Source organism: Papilio polytes, unplaced genomic scaffold, assembly GCF_000836215.1.
Source record: "Papilio polytes unplaced genomic scaffold, Ppol_1.0 DF824292.1, whole genome shotgun sequence".
NCBI classification, from domain to species: domain Eukaryota; kingdom Metazoa; phylum Arthropoda; class Insecta; order Lepidoptera; family Papilionidae; genus Papilio; species Papilio polytes.
Window position 1 is genome coordinate 1,140,852 of NW_013524912.1, and position 20,094 is coordinate 1,160,945.

The 20,094-nt window shown below is 33.5% G+C and overlaps 1 protein-coding gene across 2 annotated transcripts in view; it reads right to left on the reverse strand.

Annotated features, from left to right (window-relative positions):
- LOC106103070 (anion exchange protein 3) overlaps positions 1-20,094 on the reverse strand; it is a 53,992-nt gene that overhangs the window by 30,306 nt on the left and 3,592 nt on the right. For both annotated transcript variants that reach the window (XM_013282735.1, XM_013282743.1), the window contains exon 2: positions 16,493-16,694. In XM_013282735.1, coding sequence (XP_013138189.1) covers positions 16,493-16,540 — 48 coding nt within the window. In that variant the 5' untranslated portion in view covers positions 16,541-16,694. The remainder of the gene's footprint in view (positions 1-16,492; positions 16,695-20,094) is intronic.

The following is a 20,094-nucleotide window of genomic DNA, read 5'->3' on the forward strand; positions in this document are numbered from 1 at the left end:
CGCCAGCTCGCTCTGTCTTGGGCTCTGCGTTGTATCTCGGACCATGACAGCCCGATTGCTGCAATGCAAAAACTACGGAGAGCGCTAGTGATTCGATTCGAGTAAGCTGGTATTAATTAGACCTTTGTTAAGGATCATCTCATGCGCTGAAATATTTGAAAACATGTATTGCTAGTGCATAAAGGCAGCAAAGCTTTAGAAATAACCCACAAAAGAGTTTACTTCAAATTCAACGATATTTAGATTCTCAATAACTGCAGTGAGTGGACTAGCTCGTATTCACTAAAAAAAGGCTTTTGATTTTATTTATATTTCCCTCACATCAAGGACCCGAGCATCATTGGTTTTTACCAGTAAATTGGGATTTTCGAATTTCTGAAAATCGAATTCAACATTTTGTGAATTGCACTGGTACCTTCTACTGAAAAAGTCCATATAAACCTACAAATTAAATTCACAGCCTCTAACTTAATTAAATCAAATAACTTTAGATTCCGTATAAATAGGATATCTCATAAACCTAACAACAACTGGAGGAACCTGTTGCAACTGCTTGTGGCAAGGTTACACCTAACGCGCGCCAATTCTGACATAATTTATATCAAGTTCATACGTTTACATATCAAATACTCTGTCACTAATGTAAATTGTTTCCAACATATTATTACAAATTGCAACCCAGTCCTTTTGCGTATTTGGATAGCCAATTCTTTGTTCTTGACTGTTTGTAAGAGGAAACGAGCACGAGCGTCGGTGGCTCAGTGGTTTGAACACTTAACTTGTAATCTACAGGTCTTTGGTTCGAATCTCGCCATGTACCAATGTGATTTTCGGTTTTTCGAATTTTCATATGTACATAATTTACCCGACGCTCTTACGGTGAAGGAAAACATCGTGATGCAACCTGCACATATCGGTGAAGAAATTCAAAGGTATGTGTGAAGTCAACCAACCCGCACTTGGCCAGCGTAGTTAACTATGGCCTAGTCACCCCTTATTAGGGTAGGCTCCGAGCCCCTCGGTGGGGACGTATAGTGAGCTGGTGATGATGAAGAGGAAAATCAAAGAAAATGTGTTTGGAATATGTAAAAGAGGATGTTGGTAGGAAAGTAGTCAAGATTGGAATAAAGGCAGGGATATGTCAAATACCACACAATATCACAGAACAGAAAACCAACTACGCATACACAGTAGTATGTTACGGAAATTGAAAACAAAAGAATCATTCTTTTCTTCAAAGGATATTAATAAAAATGCAACCAATACAAATAAAAAATAATATTATAAAAACAACAGCAACATCTAGACTTGAATAAAAAACAAGATAAAAAAAAAACATCTAACATAGTTGGTTCGCACGAACGTGTCGATGCTTGTTTACAATAAGGGAAATTTTAAAAATATTTCTTTTTGATACACTTTCAAAGAAGCCATTTTGTAACATGGAGAAAATATTCCTTGGAAAGCATATTCAAACCCACGCACACACTTATTATATTTCGCCATAACTAGCGGCTTAAGTTTTAATAGGAATTTAAATATAAATGTTTACAGACGTAAGAGAAATAGTCAAGCACTTTCTACTGGGAATATCTATAAATAAAAACATTATGCTTATAATAAATCGCTGTCTAGACTGGCTTTTGTTTTTTTTTTATAATAAAAGGGGGCAAACGAGCGGCGAGATCACCGAGGTTGTCACCAACGTCCATGGACATCTGCAACACCAGCAAATCAACTTGAAACTAAAAAAATAAACGAAAAGTATTTCTCAAGTTAAAATAGTAAATCGGAAAACTTAGGTTTGTTAGATTACCTTAATAGACACGTGCAGTTAAACTCTAGACTACCTTAATCTAGTTCCAGGTGCGGCATACAACACACCTGGTTAATTAATGCACATATATAGCTGTAATTGATTTAGCCGTGAACTGTTACCGTGTATTTAACAAAACTGTTATTACATCGAGTTTGTTAAAAAAACCATTTTCCCAGTAACATTCATTATTGTACAAAATTTTTGAAAAAAAAAAAACTCTTTTGTCTTGGACCCCTTTCAGCAATTCACTGGTTTCGTTTAAACCCCCGCTGTTACGTTTATCCTTTAACTAGTGAGCCCCTTACTTTATTTTTTACCATCGTACACCTCCCTTGGACCGTCCGTGAACCTCAGTCCCTCCTGGACCACGTCGGGAATCCTAGCGTTGGACAAAGTAGTAAATATAGCGTGACGTCACAAGCGTTATGTCTTTTACTGCCACGACTAATCGGTCGAACGTTATACCAAGAAATTAAAAATAAAATTAAAAATGTACCCTTAGAAACTGAAAGTGTGCTCTTCATATTAAAGAAGTTCATAAGAGGACAGGGAGAAAATCGTTTTCTCTTCGGTTCAATCGTTTATGTAACGAAAACGCTTATAAGAGCGAGTGTTCGCTAATGGTTCTAAATATATTATACCTGATACAACTTATTTCGAGAGTTGTCGACCTTTACAAGACATTATCTCGCACGTTACAAATTATTTAATTACTCAACTCACGTCCGCGACACCGTAATTATAGATTTAAAAAAAAACTGAGCGCTACGCGAAATTAACGCAGTTTACGGACAAATAAAATCAGACAAAAAAAATTAAATCAATTATCTTCGCAAACACTAGATTCTTTTCCGATAATATAGGCACTGTAATTTCATTGACTGTACAGATAGAAAACATAGATGATGTATAAATAACCTGAGAGTACGTAACTAAGGGCCTGTCCCATCACTGGCTGATAGAGGTTCAGATAGCTTAAAAATGACGTCACTGTCAGACAAGGAAACAAAATCCGTCATTTCCATCGCATATTTTACACGTTGGACTGTTATTAGAAAAAAATACATTTTGGTGAGACGAGCCCTTAAAGTTATAAGAATGGAACAATTTGAGTACGAATAAAAATAGTTCCTAACTATACCGTTATATCTGTAATGTATTCAAGTTACGGCTGAGGGTTATGATCAAGGCATCGTAAACAAAACAGCACGTGCTTCCCGGCGTGGCTCGAGCCGCGGCTTATTATTATCTCGAACAAAATCCGGCCAGTGAGATAATGCAGCGGGGTGCAAGCGACGCTTTTCTAAGGTCAGGGCCATGCGCGGTCGATACTAGGGCTGTCAAATTTTTAACACGCGTTGTAGTGTAAAAAAAATAGTTATGTTATTCATATGTTAAAATACAAATTATGAAAATTAAATTAGTTACTATGTTATGAAAAACGTTGAAAATGAAATTTTCGACGTTGAAGAAAAAAAGATGCGAGTTACAAAGCTTAAAAATGGTCCGTTAAAAATCGATTTCAATTCAAAAATTAAGCTAAACTATATCTAAAACAATATTAAGGGTTAAAAATTACTTAACATACATATAGTCATAAATTGTAATAACTAAACCATTATTTTTGTGTAGTAAGTAAAACAATAAGAGTGACAGCCCTGTCTAACACCTCAACCTCCTCGCCTCCCTATAGTCCACTCGACAATGCAATCCACAGCTCACGCTAATCGACCCGATTACTCCCAACAACTTCATTAAGTTGCAACCTGTGTATCGGCCAAGAGTTAGGCACAACAACCGTTATACATAGATAAATTGAATTCCGGTCGAGCGAGAGATAAAAGCGGTCGCTCTATAGAGTGCAGAACTGATTGGTAATTAGAGTTACATCGTGAAGTGAAAACTTTTGTATCTATACTGGGTTCATTTTATATTGAATAGACAAATTTTATATTATTTACGATATTACCTGGAGTTGTACCATCAGTGCTTCAATAACAATTCATTTCGTAACATCAAATTATGAGGTAAAATTAAGTATATAAGTCGGTGAAATGCTTCTTTCAAGACTATATAACATACGAGAAAATGGAACGATACTGGCAAAGCTAATAAAATATTGATAAATAGACCAAATTATTAAGATTGTTGTATAACTACTAGAGGTTGTCTGCGACTTGCTCCTGCAATAAAAAAAAAACTTTTTCTAATAAGATATATACGGTGTAGTAAGTAATAGTGCATCTTTTTAATGGCTATAAAAACTTAAATCGGTTTAATAGTTTTTAAATTTATTTGTTGAATACAAATCTTCAAGTCTTTGTAATATAAGTATAGATTGCATACCGATATAATATCATTGTATGAAAAAACATTTAAATATAACTCGAGCTAGAATCGGTTTTATATTAGAAAATAATTGGCAATGTTCTCAAAAGAAACTTGGCAATTGGCATACCAGACATAAGTCGACCCGACCATTTGTTGAAAAAAAACTTGTTCAGCGTAATACCCTAGACAAAACCAATGCTCGATTCTATTACAAGAGTTTTACGTAAACGTTACGTCACCTGTCGATAATTAACAATATTTATAACTCGGACTATGTACGGATATATTTAGATGTTATGTTTTGTATTTGCCCTCCGTATTGGCGAAACTAATCACATGCACAATTTAAAACAATTGTAAGATCATCGCACATCTGAAACGAAACTACGCACGTCTGCCTCTGTAGCCAAAATGACTTTCGATTAGCGATGACGCTTGCAGAACCGACAAAATCTGTCTAAGTGTATAGGAATGAACACGTTACAAGCACGTGACTTATCAAATGTTATGGTCAGTTCCATACATTTTGAATTTTGGATCAGATGGCGATAATCGAATGTTACTTTGTCTAAGGGGGTTGCTAAGTCTCGCTTTGACACTACTCGATTTTTAGTTGAGCAACTAAACAGTTTAATTGGCTGCGAAACAATTGACAATCGCACAACAGTTGTGGGATAGTTTAGTCAAAGGTGTTCTAAGAACAATCAAATGGTAAACGAGATATACATTAACTAAACCAATGGACGTAATAAAGGGACTCGATTTTATATTCTTAGCGATATATATAACATTTTTAAATCTTTTTTTAAAATTTGCATACACAATACTTCATCTATACTAATATTATAAAGAGGAAAGATTTGTCTTTTTGTATGTATTGAAATAATTCAAAAACTATTGGGCCAATTTTAAACAATCTTTCACAGTTAGAAAAGTAATTTATCTGTGAGTAACATAGGCTACATTTTTTAACTGCACGCTGACAAAGTCGCGATCAATAGCTAGTATTTTACAAAGCGAAAAGATTTGTATTTTTGTACATATTGAAATAACTCGAAAACTACTAGAGTGATTTCAAAAATTCTTTCACCGTTTAAAAGCTACGTTTATAGTGAGGAACATGGGCTATGCCTTTAACTATTTTTTAATTCCACGTGTACGAAGTTTCGAGCAACAGCTAGAAATTAATAACTTTGCAACAACAATGTGTCAACCTGTGTTTGTGTACAATGTGTCAAAACTAGTTAACATAAAAATGTTTTAATGTATTTTCAGTCACGACTATAAACAGAGTGTCTAATAATTATCTATGTATACGTCTGTAGTAACATTGTTATCTTATTTGTCTAATAAGAAAGTAAACAGAATGGAAATATATATTTTTTTATAATAAAACGGGGCAAACAAGCGGCGAGAACGCCGAGGTGGTCAACTACGCCCATGGAATTTGCAACACCGTATAGTAAAAAATTTAAAGTAAATGGCACATCGTTAAACTAAAAAGTTGGGGCCGGATACGATATTGTGGTGGCGTACATCTTTCATTTGCACTATTCAATCAGCCAAAAGTTAGGGGTCAAAATTAAGCTATACTAATACCCGCCATATATGGATTGCTTCAAGCTGCCGCGAATAAAATGCAGCTAGATCTAATGAAATTTTGAAGGTTTTTTTTACAATTGGCGCCCCTAAGCTATACCGGATATATGCGCGCACTCATTTGACTAAATTATTGCACAACTGTTTTCTCGCTTTGATTTTTATGAGCTAATATGAATTTTAGTTGTACAACTAAACAGTTGAATGGGCTGCGAAACAATCGACAATCGAGGTTTGCTCGATAGTTTAAGGTGTGCGCCTGCTCTATGCGTAAATGTTTAACTAATGTCATATCTATCACCTTTGTATATCTATGTCCACTAACTATGAGCACATTATCGTTTATAATAACAGCTCTCAACTAAAGAGCGCGTAACTTGTTGAATAATACGATTCTGAGTCCTTTTATTGCTGTACTTATGCGTAATAATTTTTTAAATTCAAAGTCCGAACATTAGCGATTTATGTCACAGTAACAAGAGGGTAATGATTGTCGCAGGTGTGTTTTTTTAGTTATTTTTTGTACATTTTTTTTAATAATTCGTAATCCAGTGGAATCGCATGAAATGCTATTAAATAATTCTTTCAAAGTATTTAACTAAAGGTAAATGCTTATTCAACAAACACTTGAGATGTTTGAATGATTCAGGCCGATTTAAAAGATATGGAAAACAAAAGGTATTCAATTGTAGCCCAATCACCGATAACGGTCGACTTAAACTACTTTATTCTTGTTGCAATATACATGAGGATGAATGACTTTTGTTATTATCAAAATGTTTATAATTATCATAATAACGTATGAAAGCATTTTTATTTGTGATAGGACAATGTAGACTACCGCTAATCATATGTTAATTTCACTTAAACACGAAAAATTATCCCACACATGTATGTCTTTATGAATTGTTGGCAATCTTCGAAAAATAATCTATATTAGTCTATGCTGTTTGACAGATGCGGTTAAAATTTGGCACGCGGATGTACACATACGAATTCAAGAGTTGTGTTCCCACTAATATCGTTAATCGAAGGTCGACATGTAACAGAAATTAACAAGAGCAGATCACGTCAATAATCCTATGAATTAAAAAATAAAGGAGTCACAGAACGGTTTGTCTAGGTAAACTTTGAAACTACTTACCTAATATATTTATATATTTCATAGGAATGGTAAATTATATGAAACGAGCTGTTCCCCGCAACTTCGTCCGCGTGGTATTAGAAAACATACGAACTATATAAATTACAAAAAGCTACGTATCCCTCGGGAACCGGACATTTCTCGGGGATGAAGCTTATCCCATGTGTACTCCAGACCTTGTTTTATATCTGTGCCAAATTTCAATAAGATATGTTCAACCGTTGCAGAATGATCGAGTAAACATTAAAAAACTAAATTAATGAATCCCACGGGAACCGTAACTATTCCCGGGATAAGAAATTAGCCTATGTGTTCTTCCAGACTATGTTCTAAACCTGTGCCAAATTTTATGGAGATCCGTTCAGCCGTTTAGGCTACAACTAAACTTTCGCATTTATAATAGTAATAAAAAGTAAGATTTTAAGACAGCTTAAAAACATGTCAATGCGCCCTAAACATCACTATCCAATAGGTACAATTATTATAACATAGCAACTATCAGAGCAACAGGCGAGTTTTTGGCTCGTGACCAATTTAACCTTTTATAGCTAGACCTATTAAATACGATAACTATGTCGTATTAGCCACTTAGTATATAAACAATTTGCTATACAATTACATTATGATCAATAATAGACGTTGCGGTCAGACGTACGGCGGACATAGACAGTGAATACTGACACTCGGTTGAATTCCAATCGTGGGGACATGTGAACACACCCTAATCGATTTCAATTGTCAAACATCCATGCAAACAAATATAGCGTTCGTAAGATACGGATTTCTTACCACGATTGGGTTGGTTTAGCTTTCGATATTTCGGCACAGTTGCATGCGTAGCACAGTTAGTAAGAAACCCGTATCTTACGAACATTATATTTGTAAAAATCACGACAGATTAAAGTTATATGTCCATGAAAACAGTTATACACAATGTTTTATAAAATAAAGAGGTGACAATAGTTAGTTATTATCGACATGTTTCCTTATCTTACGAATCTGAGTTGCTTATCAAATCCGGGCATTTGGCACGTCGGGACATAAAGTTGCGTTCAACTCAAGCAAAACTTACGACGTAAGTTATTACTTATTTACAGCGCTATGATCGTGGAAAGCAATGTACCATATCATTTGGAGTGCCGTACAAATGCAATAGTGCCCCATGCGTATCTGCCGTTATCAAGGTTTAAAACAGGAAAATGAAATTAAAACCAGCTCAACATTGACACCATTTAAAAAAGTCGTTATCTGTACACAACGCTAATAACAACTTTGATATACTTTTTCGATTCAAGTTTTATGAAACACACGCTCTCCGACGCGAAGTGGCCTTTTTGTTTCTGTAGAATAAATTAAATCCAATTGACCTTGGTTACCAATAAATATGAAATTTGTGTTAATTTGACGTGCGTAAACTTTGCACCGAGCATGAATCTAAAAGGGTCTTTTGTAGGAAAATTCATTCATCGATTGCAAACTATCATCACAAAATGCCTATGGTTAATCATTATAACTTGGAGGTGACACGCATTGTGTGCCTTTTTATCATCAAAAATAATCTTTAGGTTTTAGTAATGAGGCAAATCAAGTTGGTGCAATTCCATTATAAGCGACGGTAGCTCGGAAGATAACCAAATTCCAGTTTCTATCTCAAACACTTATGAAGTAATGGAATCAGTTTACCAATTAGATTTGTGATAAATTTAATCATTTATTTCATAATAGTCGTTGTGGCACTGTGAACTGAGAGAATTATTACATTATTGAGCTTATAGAGAGGACCTGTGCCTGACCTCAACATGAAACACCCATAATATAGTTACGTATAACATTAACTACATTTTCTATATGCTCCGCAACAGGTTAGAAATATCTAACCGGAAACTGCACATCACAAATTGTTAAAAAGCGAACTAAAACGTTTGTAACAAATTATTGGAGTGACTAAAAATCGTGACCTATCCGACGGCTAGCAATTAAGATCTATGTCGCGTTTTTTTACAAGCTTCCATACCCTTAATCGTATTGAACTAGATCGGATTTTCGGAACATACGGTAAAAGATTTTAGCGAGTTACTAAACCGACGAGTATGTGTGTTGTTTATATTTGTAGTTAAAGACCATAGTAAACAGAAAATTTCGCGCTCTGCATTTCTCTTTTGTTTAAAGGCGTAATTATTAATGTACTTTTTTTATTAACAAACATTTTTTCAGTAATATAAGCATATGTGTACAGCCTTAGCTATAAGCAATGCGATGTGATAGCTTTATTTTAAATTTATACTAAACTAGCTGTTCCCATGCGACTTCATCTGCATGAAATTATAAAAATTTCATTTTATTATTCACATATGTCAAATTATCAATAGCAAATGTCAAAATGATATGACATGACACGACAAACCTTAGCAGATTTTTTTTCTTGATGTTGGCAGCAACCTATGATCTCTTTCCCACATTAGGGTTTTTATCCAAAATATTTACCCCCTAAGTTTAATGGCGTGAAAATATATAGCCTAAAGCGTAACGTAAGTGTAGGGCTTTTTATTAAGAAAAGAACTATTCAAAAATATGCTGTAATTACTGACATCTTAGGCAACAAAGAAGTGTGTGTTTACGCTTTATTATATTAGTGTACGAGTAGATGACTCATTCGCCGGAAAACTGTCTAATTGTTTAACGGTCCGAACCTTTAATTGCATTTAAATAGAAGCTTGTGTTATAGAAGTCAAGCTGTCGAACATAAAATGGTAAAAGCAGTGTTAAGAAACCACTGTTGAAAAAAATTAAGGCTTAATATGTTTAACACGACACAATTGAAAATTCTAAGTTACGAGCAGGAATAAAATTTGGTTTCATAAATCACGAGACGATATAAAACTTTTAAAAAATGTTAGAAAGACAAATCAAAAAATTGTGGCACGTTAGAAGTTCTGGCAAATTATAAATAAAAAAAAAACATACAGTTTGAAAAAAAATTGTAAATTGTAATGCGTTTGTAAATGATACCGTGTATTAGATTATTTGAATTAGGGCTCGTCGGTATCTGGAACGAGCGTTGGAACGAAATAAGTGATCCTATGGCCGCGTTACTAAAAAACTTGTTGCAAGTCACACATCTGCGTGCATGTATGAGTGTGTGTGTGTATTACATAATCGTAAGACGTCACCTGGGTTATTTCACAACAATGAAACGGAGTTTTTCGCTACGATTTATATTGTCATTAGTTTTCTTATTACTCGGAATTCATCATCATTTAACTAAAGGACGACAATTTATCAACTAAAGTCTATAACTTATTTCCTTTAGTATTGTAATACGCATTGATTTATTAACTTTAAACTTCAAAGCGATGAATGATTAGATACTCGTATGTTTGTAGTAAAAAATATTGTCATTTAATATTTATGTTTATTTATTGTTTACTCGTATATTTACTTTAAAATATCGCACTTTAACTTGACATCAATAAATATTGCAAGACGAGTTACAGCACTATTAGTCTTAGCATGTTTCTAATGCCGAAACACATTTTATGTTTCACAAAAAAAAAATGCTAAAATCCATTGGAATATGAATTTCTCAAAATATTGCTCCATTTAGCAATTACAAATTGACAGAAAAATGCATTTTTTATGTCCATAAAAGCCGCAATTGCTTAAAATGTCCTCATGAGACTTTAAAAATGTCATTCGATCCTATTAGTTATGTATCACCGACGAGATATATCAATGACAGTGGACATTGAATGGTGGTACGAAGCGTTTTGTTATAAAATCAATTGGTAAATCAATTGGTTAATATTTAAGATGGTGGTCAACTAAGGATGGTGTTTCTAATGTTACGCGATTGTTATTTCATTATCTCCAACATACACACGCTCACAATTGAGTATAGTTACCAAAACGTAAGCCGTAAGAGTTTACATATGTGATATAACAAAAAACGTCGGTGAATGGGATGACCAGTATTGTATTCATAAGCATAATATGTAACCCCAACATCTTTAAACTCAAAACCTTACCAGGGGTTCTGCCCTACCAGCTGTTTGAAGACCATATCAATACCGATTCTCTATTTACCAACGACATTCATAAATTTCAGAGAGCAATTCTTCATCTAACGTATTTTTGTTCTACCCTTTGGAACAGACTGGTTTAACGCTGACATTCAATTATTAATTCCGAACTAAAAAGATGTCTAAGACAGACCCCATTTTTGTCCTATTTAACAAACCTTTATAATTATATCTAATCATTCTAAATAATAGATAATTTTACTTTCAACATACAAATGTTTTAATCATACTTTTTACTAATATTATAAATGCGAAAGTTTTGATGGATAGATGTTTGTTATAGTTTGTAGCCAAAACGGCTGAACGGATTTCGATGAAATTTGGCATAGATATAGAACATAGTCTGGAAGAACACATAGGCTACCTAATTTGTTTTTTTTTAATTCTACGCGGACGAAATAGCGGACAAAAGGTAGTTGAACATAAGTTTCATAATGTTTCATATCTCAATTGAAATTTGTAACATTAAATTAAAAATTTAAACGGCAGAATTTACCCAATTTGAAACGCTTAAAATCTAATATAACGTTGCATACAAAGCTTCGCAAATAGCCTCTGTGAATCGGAACTCAAGGGAGGTAAATAAAAGAGAAATGTGTCAATACTAGTTTTAGTACAGGACGGAAGCAAAGGGATTATATAACCGATTTTATTTACTGCACGATATTTCATTATCTAATTTTAGGCTATGTTTCTTGTATTGGACATCTTATAAAGAAGCATTGACGAGTAGAATTAGTGATCCTTTTGAGTTTTTATAACTAAAACACTATAACAAGTCCCAAATACATTTTATTATGACACTAGCTGTTCCAGAGCGACTTCATCCGCGTAAAATTATGAAAATTTTATTACATTGTTTACATGTGTCAAATTCTCAATTGCAAATGTCAAAATACCAATTACCTTACTATGACAATCTTGCTTCCTTGATGTTGGCAGCAATTTATAGTCTCTTTCTCAGATTAGGGTTTTATCCAAATTATTTACCTCCTAAGTTTAATGGCGTCAAAACATATAGCCTAAAGCGAGACGTAAGTGTAGGGCTTTTATAAAAAATATTCAAAAATATGCTGTAATTACTGACATCTTAGGCAACAAAGAAGTGTGTGTTTAGGCTTTATTATAACAGTATAGATAGGTAATAGAGGTTGCGTTTCCAACATATATAGTTTTTCGGTACTTTAAATCTGATGGACTCAGAGGGACGTTCATAGATACCGATTTTACTATGAATTCTCAACTTATTCCTGTGCATAATTACGCATAATATAAACGGGACGTTAGTCACAAAATTGTTTTAAAAACAGAAATAAAACGAAGGTTAAGTCGTACGTGATTATAGAGATGTAATTTAGTTACTACGATAAGATTATATTGATAGTGAAGTGTCGGATAACATAATACAATACCGTTGTGGACTAAAACATGAATGAGATTATCTGACCCTTTGTCATGCGATATATCGATACACAATCTCATCGGGAATAGTTAAATTAATTCAGTAACCTCTAAAATCTTGAAGTAAAATAATAAACGTGATAATCGTTAAGATGTTGATATTAACAATGATTTTTTAATTAATCTATTATATAAATAATGTGTATAATATATAAATAACTAGCTTTCGCCCGCGACTCCGTCCGCGCTTGTTCTTCTAGACTATCCTCTACGTCTACGCCAAATTTTATCGAAATCGTTCAGAGGTTTAAGCTATAAACTCTAACAAACCTCGATCCATCCATCCATCCATCTAAACTTTTGCATTTATAATAATAGTATGATAAATAATGTATATATATACAGGTGATCTCACAACATTTAATAAAAGTAGGCAACGCATCTGCTTTGCGGATGTCTATGGATAGTGGTAGCTTCGCATTTTCGGCGAATTCCAGGCCGCTCGCTCGTTTGCCACCTTACAATATTAAAAAAAATGTTCACAATATACGAAATCGTGGGACTAATTAATTTAGGTGAGGAAGAGAGAAGAGGTAGAGGAACCTACACTACATATCCTTAAACTGTTTTATCCTACGAGGTCGCAGGAATTCATCGTATTACTTATGAAGACAACAAACGCATTACATCAACTAGATTAATCGATAAGAAAACCTTATCTGATATACAAAAAACAAACCACTAAATCCCTTATCATAACAAGGAATTGTCCATCAAATATACTTCCGGTTTATAAATATTTACTGAAACCAGTTGAAACTGACAAAAATTTAGACGATTAAACCTTCATGGCTGTCTAGCTGAGATAAGGAAACAACGGCACCAAAAAATGACATCGTCTAAGACAAAACAATTTGCTAATCGTACAACAAACATTACTAAAAAATCGTCGTTACGCATGCCAAGTTTAATATTTGTCACTAAGAGATTTGAATAAAGACAAAAAAGTAAAACAAAGAAAGAATTCATACGAATTGAAACTATAAAAATGTGAAACAGAAAGTATGTGGCTTCCTATTCATAAAACAATTTTATTAAGTTGCTTTTTTTAAATAATGCTAGTATATAAATGTTTAAAAAAAACAATTACTACTAAGGGTACCCACGAATGATCTAGACTATGCAGTCAAAGAATTATATTCCCTTCCTACTAATGGGTACTTTTTTCTGCTAACTTATAGCAGAAAAAATTGAAAATCAAGTAACACCTATGTGAAAACATTGCGGTTATTTTTGTTTTATTTCGAAGGGAATGAGAGTGATGGAGAGAGTGGATGATGAAAGGAAGTTAAACGAGGCAATCGATGGAAATACTGTTTTAACACAGGTAATACAAACTTACCGATAAAGACATAACATAGCATGTTACTATGTTCTAATTGCAGCATGACTGTGTAATGAATCATGAATGAAATAGATAGGGGACAGACATCCACAACTATACATAGTCCAGTGACTGGGCTGACTCAGTAAATAAATTTATGATGGTAGTAGGCTTCAGAAATTTGAAAATAGTTTACCAATTGAAAAATATGAAACGAAAGCTAGCTCACAATAGAAAAATATTGTGTATCGAAATTCCGATATGTTCTTGACAAATGTCGAACATTATTTTGCTATTTGCTATTCAACTTATAGGTTTTATTTCACTTTAAAATGAAATACAATTGTACAAAAACATATCCATCTATTTGAAAATTTGAATTAAGAAAAAAAAAATCTTAATTTGTGCCTTGTTTTCTTTCGAGTGGATTTTACGATTTTTGCAGACAAGAACATATGAGAACGAAAAGAGCATTAGCCCACCTAACTGTACCATAGAACAAAAATTGGTGATTCTATAAACTACAATCATAGTTCTGACAATTTTAATTAAATAATTAGAATGTTCAAATAAAACAGAAGGCGTGTAGCGGGTCTATATTAGTGTGTTTTGACGCTATAGAACCTTGTTATTATGTTGGAATAAAGAGAAACCATTAGTTATATTCTTATATCAGTAATAAGGTGTTATAATAAATGATTGATTATTACCATTATAAATTACTTTATACAGTCTTCCAATTGATCGGTGTCCGACACATGATACTTGAAGTATTGCAACACGGGCATATGTATTGATTGATTTTGATTAGAGCAGTTTGGAGATAGAGACGAATGATTTGGTTGCTTCATCAAATCATTTTTACTTTACATTACCTGACAAACAACCGGGTTTTCATCATGAAGTGATAATGTCATACAAATTTGTTGTTTAGGATTAGTTTGTAGATATGATTTGTAAAAATAGACAAAAGCAAGCGCACAACTGCTGTGCGATTGTCGATTGTTTCACAGCCAATTCAACTGTTTTGTTGCACAACTAAAAATAGAGTGCGTACCTTCAAATAAGCTCATAGGAATCAAAGCGCGACTAAACAGTTGTGCGATAGTTTAGTCAAAGATGCACGTTCTTTGATAATATACATTATACAATGTATAGACACAATATAGTTTACTTACGAGAATGTTTTTGGTTAAGATTTCTATACAATCGATGTGAAGAGCCATCTCGCAGAATGTTATGGTACCAACTTACTGAAAGATTTTATTCTTTAACAACGCAAGAACCCCAAGAGGCATGTCTATATAACGCAATCATTTCATTGCTCATTAGACTATATTTCATTCGACTTTGAACGTTACACGAGCAATTATGATAAAAATATTTTCAACGCTATTGTTAAAAAAATTCCGGGAAAAATAAATTCCATATTAAGAGCAAGCTGAGGAATTCATTAGAGGTACTTATGTGCTCACGTAAGATACAATTCTTTGAATATGCCGTACAAAAAAAAGTAACAAGAAAACATCAACCCACACTTCGGTTAGGGTAAAAAAGCAAAAAAACAACCAATTGTATTATCACAAATATTTTTTGTCACAAATAAATTCTAAGGGGTTTCACGTGTCCAGTTTATGACCATGCAAAAATTGTGTTTTCAATGAACTAACTAGTGCTTAACCACAATTACAGTCATCATATTTATTAGTGGGGTAAAAATAATAACCACATGAAAGGCCAGAACATTGTGTTGGTAAGAACTAGCTGATTAACACTTAGGCGTTAGCTTCGCTTTATTATTAGTTAGTGCAATGTATAGATTCAGAGTATAGCATTACATTACTACTAACTTTCGCCCGCGACTCAGTTCGCGTGGGATTAAAAAACAGAAATGAATAGCCTATGTGTTCTTCCAGACCATCCTCTACATCTGTACCAAATTTCACCGAAATCTGTTAAATCGTTTAGGCTACAAAAACTAACAAACATCCATCAATCAAAACTTTCGCATTTATAATATTAGTATGAAGTATAATAAATTACTAGTAACTTGTGAATTCAAATAAGAATGCGCATACGCAGGCGACATTGTGATCTATCTATCTACGATCTATCTATCAATTATAAAAGTTTTGATTAGACCTCCATGTTGAATAGTTGTAAATAGGAAGCATCCTTATCAATGCAAATAAACAAGTCGCAAAACGCATAATCTCCAAACTCTATCCGACGTTAGAAAAACTATAAAGTTAATAATTCATATGTGGGTAGTTATAAAATCGATACTAGCGGGGTAGTATTTAAAAATACATCCAACCAATGCAACTTCAAACAATCAACTAACCGCAAATTCAACGTGTGTACAAAGATAATATATTTATCGCATAAATGTGTTATTAAATAGTAAAAAGCAATCGGGGAATTATATAGTAATTACATTAAAATGCTCTCCCAAAAAGCAAATTGTTTCAAAATGCGTACAAAATGTGGAAATTAATTACAATAATTTCAAATGAGGATTTATTAAATTCCAATTGGAAGTGATATATAAAATACGAAAATGTACGCTTAAATCGCGTAACTACGAAAATGTAGGTGGTATTAAACATAAAGAATTACAAAGTAATTCTAACTGTAACAATATCTACCTGAAGTACATCGAGACTAAATATCTGTACTTACAATGTGAGATTTTACATTTTCTACATTCGCATTTATTTATTTAGTAGACATACCTGAGGTGAGAAGCCCAAAAACGATAGTTTCCTCTTGCCACTACTCATTTTCGTGTTCGCGTTCGTCTCAACATGCGATATAAAAACGCGTCGCACACACAAGCATTCGCGTCGATAGCTGCTGCCAGACTGAACGTTACGCACAGGCTCCTTCTTGCGCCAGGCGTAGGCGCATCCCACGCCTAAGCCCTCAACCACTCACCTTTAGAAAAACAACAATTGCGTTTACTTTCTGCCATTTATTTATTTTCTTATCGAATAATAAATTAATGAAAACATTACAAATTAGTTTATTTAGAAAATGACCAAATATGCCTATGTTACGTAATTAATTCACTAATCTTTACCTTTGGAATTTTGGCATTTACCTAACATTTAACGGACGGAGAAATTGGTGTGTAAAAAAGTTTTGATTTTTTAATAATAATTAAAATGAATTTTAAACCTTTTAAATTCAAGTATTTTGGTTCCTATTTCGTTTTTTAAAGGGGCGTACGGGTGTTATGGTATGGCGAGGTAGGGCGACCGCCCAGGGCACTGGGGATAAAGGGGTGTCGTAGAAAGCCTTTGGCGCTGGTAATGCAAAAACCATCCTTGGTTGTGAGTAAACAGCTAAGGAGTTTAGTTCATATTAACGTAACAAAACGAATAAAACTATCCGAAAGCTATTAAATTTCAAAGAAATAAATATTTGTTTTATTTCTTCCTATTGCGGTACAATTTAAATTAACTGAGTACAAAATTAATTACCTCCGTTGTACGTAACGTAACCAGAATGAAATGTTGGCAGTAAAATTAAATTCATATTAATTTTCGTGTATTTGGCATGAACCTGTCGATATGTCCGAGCCAGGGCACGTCAGTTTCCGGCTACTAGGAATACTGGATATGCTTCCAAAATGTAATATTTATCTAATAACCTTAGGTCTGTAGCATGTAATTGCGAAAGCGAACCAACATATTTTTTGCTCCAAACAGTGTCAAAACAAACCAGATCCGGTGTTGGCTGTCCCGATTGAGTGTTAGAGACGTAAAGGCGGGCTTTCACGACGTGCGAATAGACCCACACAACGTACCGTGGAAACCCTGCTTTATATCAATTACAATTTCGCCAGGTATTTGTAATACGTGTGACTGAACGTTAAATTGTGTAGATACGTTTTGTGTTTACCGTGTCTGGTCAGCCCAACCAGGCTCGTTGGTAACCAAATATTTGTTGCAGTGTCACAAAGGCACGCTTTATTGACAACCGGTAGTGTCTAGTTTTAATTAAACTGATAATCTGCATACTTATTTTAGGAAAAAATCGTCAAAAAGTAGCGTAACCAATCATGTAGTTTGTAATTTGAAAGGGTCAAATGATTAGCTTAGATACAATATTTTGAGTTGTTTATAAAATACAATTTTACTTTTATGAAAATGCATATTATGGTAAAAAAATCATGCATTTTTAATAACAATAAACAGCTGCCAATTGCCGATTTTTCATTTTAATAAGGACAAATTAATTCCACAATACTTACTCGTACATTAACAAAATTAAGTGTTTTGTGTAAAAGTAAAGTAACATTCTGTTAAAGAATTATATAATTGGTTAAAGAAAAATATTTAATTTCTTGTAACTATGTACTAGTAAGTTTTCCATCTTACTAATATTATAAATGCGAAAGTTTAGATGGATGGATGGATGTTTGTTAGCGTTTTTAGCCTAAACGGCTGAACGGATCTCCATGAAATTTGGCACAGATTTAGAGCATAGTCGGGAAGAACACATAGGATACTTTTTATCCCGGGAACAGTTACGGTTTCCGTGGGATTCATTAATTTCATTTTTTAATGTTTATTCGATCATTCTGCAACGGTTCAACATATCTTATTGAAATTTGGCACAGATATAAAACAAAGTCTGGAGTACTCATGGGATAAGCTTCATCCCCAAGAAATGTCCGGTTCCCGAGGGATACGTAGCTATTCGTAATTTATATAGTTCGTATGTTTTATAATACTACGCGGACGAAGTTGCGGGCAACAGCTCGTTTAAAATAATATAAAGATGTTCTGCTACGTTATTGCTATTTTTATCAGAAAGTGGAACGACGTTATATTAAATGTATAAAAATCTATATTATATCGACTGTTGACCCTCGTTTTTTTAAACATTACCTATATGACAATCGTTGCGGAAAGCAGAGAAACCGGCTGTGTGAGGCACTGGGGAAGGTTTATGCCCAGCATTGGGCAGATAAAGGTTCATCATGGTATAGTAGCAACAATCATCGGTTGCATTTCATTAGCATGAAATACCATATAGGTACAAACGTTACTCTCAAGTGAGTTGGAATATAAAAAAGTTTAACAATCTTTGTTTTCTTATTTTCTAAACACAGAGTTGCTATTTTATCGCTATACCTGTAACAAATCACGGTCCTCGAGTAATCTAATAATAACTTAATGATATCTACTTGAATTGTGGTAAAAGAATAGCTTGACACTTGAAAATACAAAACAATTAACTAGTGCATGCAAAGCAACTCTCGTCCCTCTCATTGCTACCATCGTCCGCATAGTTCAAATAGGTAACAATTGTTTCATAACTTAACGCCTAAGTTATGAAACTTCAAAGCACTTTCATAACTTATAATGATTCATGAACGATAAACAGGGGAAATGGCTTTGTTTCCAATACAAAAATTTGTCGATGTAAAATCTTTCAATTTAAAATGTTTAAAGTTCACATTGCTAAAATATTAAGCTCGCTTAACACCTTCAGGTTTCCTGCGCAGATTTTATTGTAACGTGTGTAGCGGGCTTTATGGTACTTTAATAAAGACCCGTAACTGACAGTTTCGACTGAAAAGTCGATTAGTTAAAACTGTCGGAACTAAGCTTACGTACCATGCATAATCTAACTATTATAAATGCGAAAGTCTAAATAGATGGATGGATGGATGTTTGTTAGAGTTTGTAGCCTTAACGGCTGAACGGATCTGAATGAAATTTGGCAAAGACTTAGAACATAGTCTGGAAGAACCCATAGGCTACTCACTCTATATACTCACTTTTATTTTTTTTTAATTACACGCGGTCGAAGTCGCGGGCGAAAGCTTCTAGTTAATTATTTAAGCAGTACTTACGAGTAGATTTTTTACATTAAAAAAAATAAAGTTGGTGTGTTTGTATGTTAAATTTAAAAAAAAAACATGTTACTTAAACGAAATGTGAACCCAAAACTATTAATTAAATAAGTACTAGCAAATGTTATGTACGCCAGTATTTACATATATATATAATAACGATACTGTGAACTAATTGTAAGTGTATAATATATGTAACTATATGTTTTTTTTAATACCCCCGAGGGGGCCCTAGTAGCACATGCTGCCTTTGCTGAAGCAGCAACCTTGTATGTAACCAATATATGTATACGTTGTAGTTGCACTTCAATAAATAAATAAGTAAATAAATAAATAAATAAACTATTAAATTAATAAATAAGTAAATACTTAAACATCATTTATCTACGATGCGTATAACGAAAAAATAAGTTTAAATCTTTTCATCTGTGTGTCAGTCCGTAAATCCGCGGTAATCTTCGAATCGGC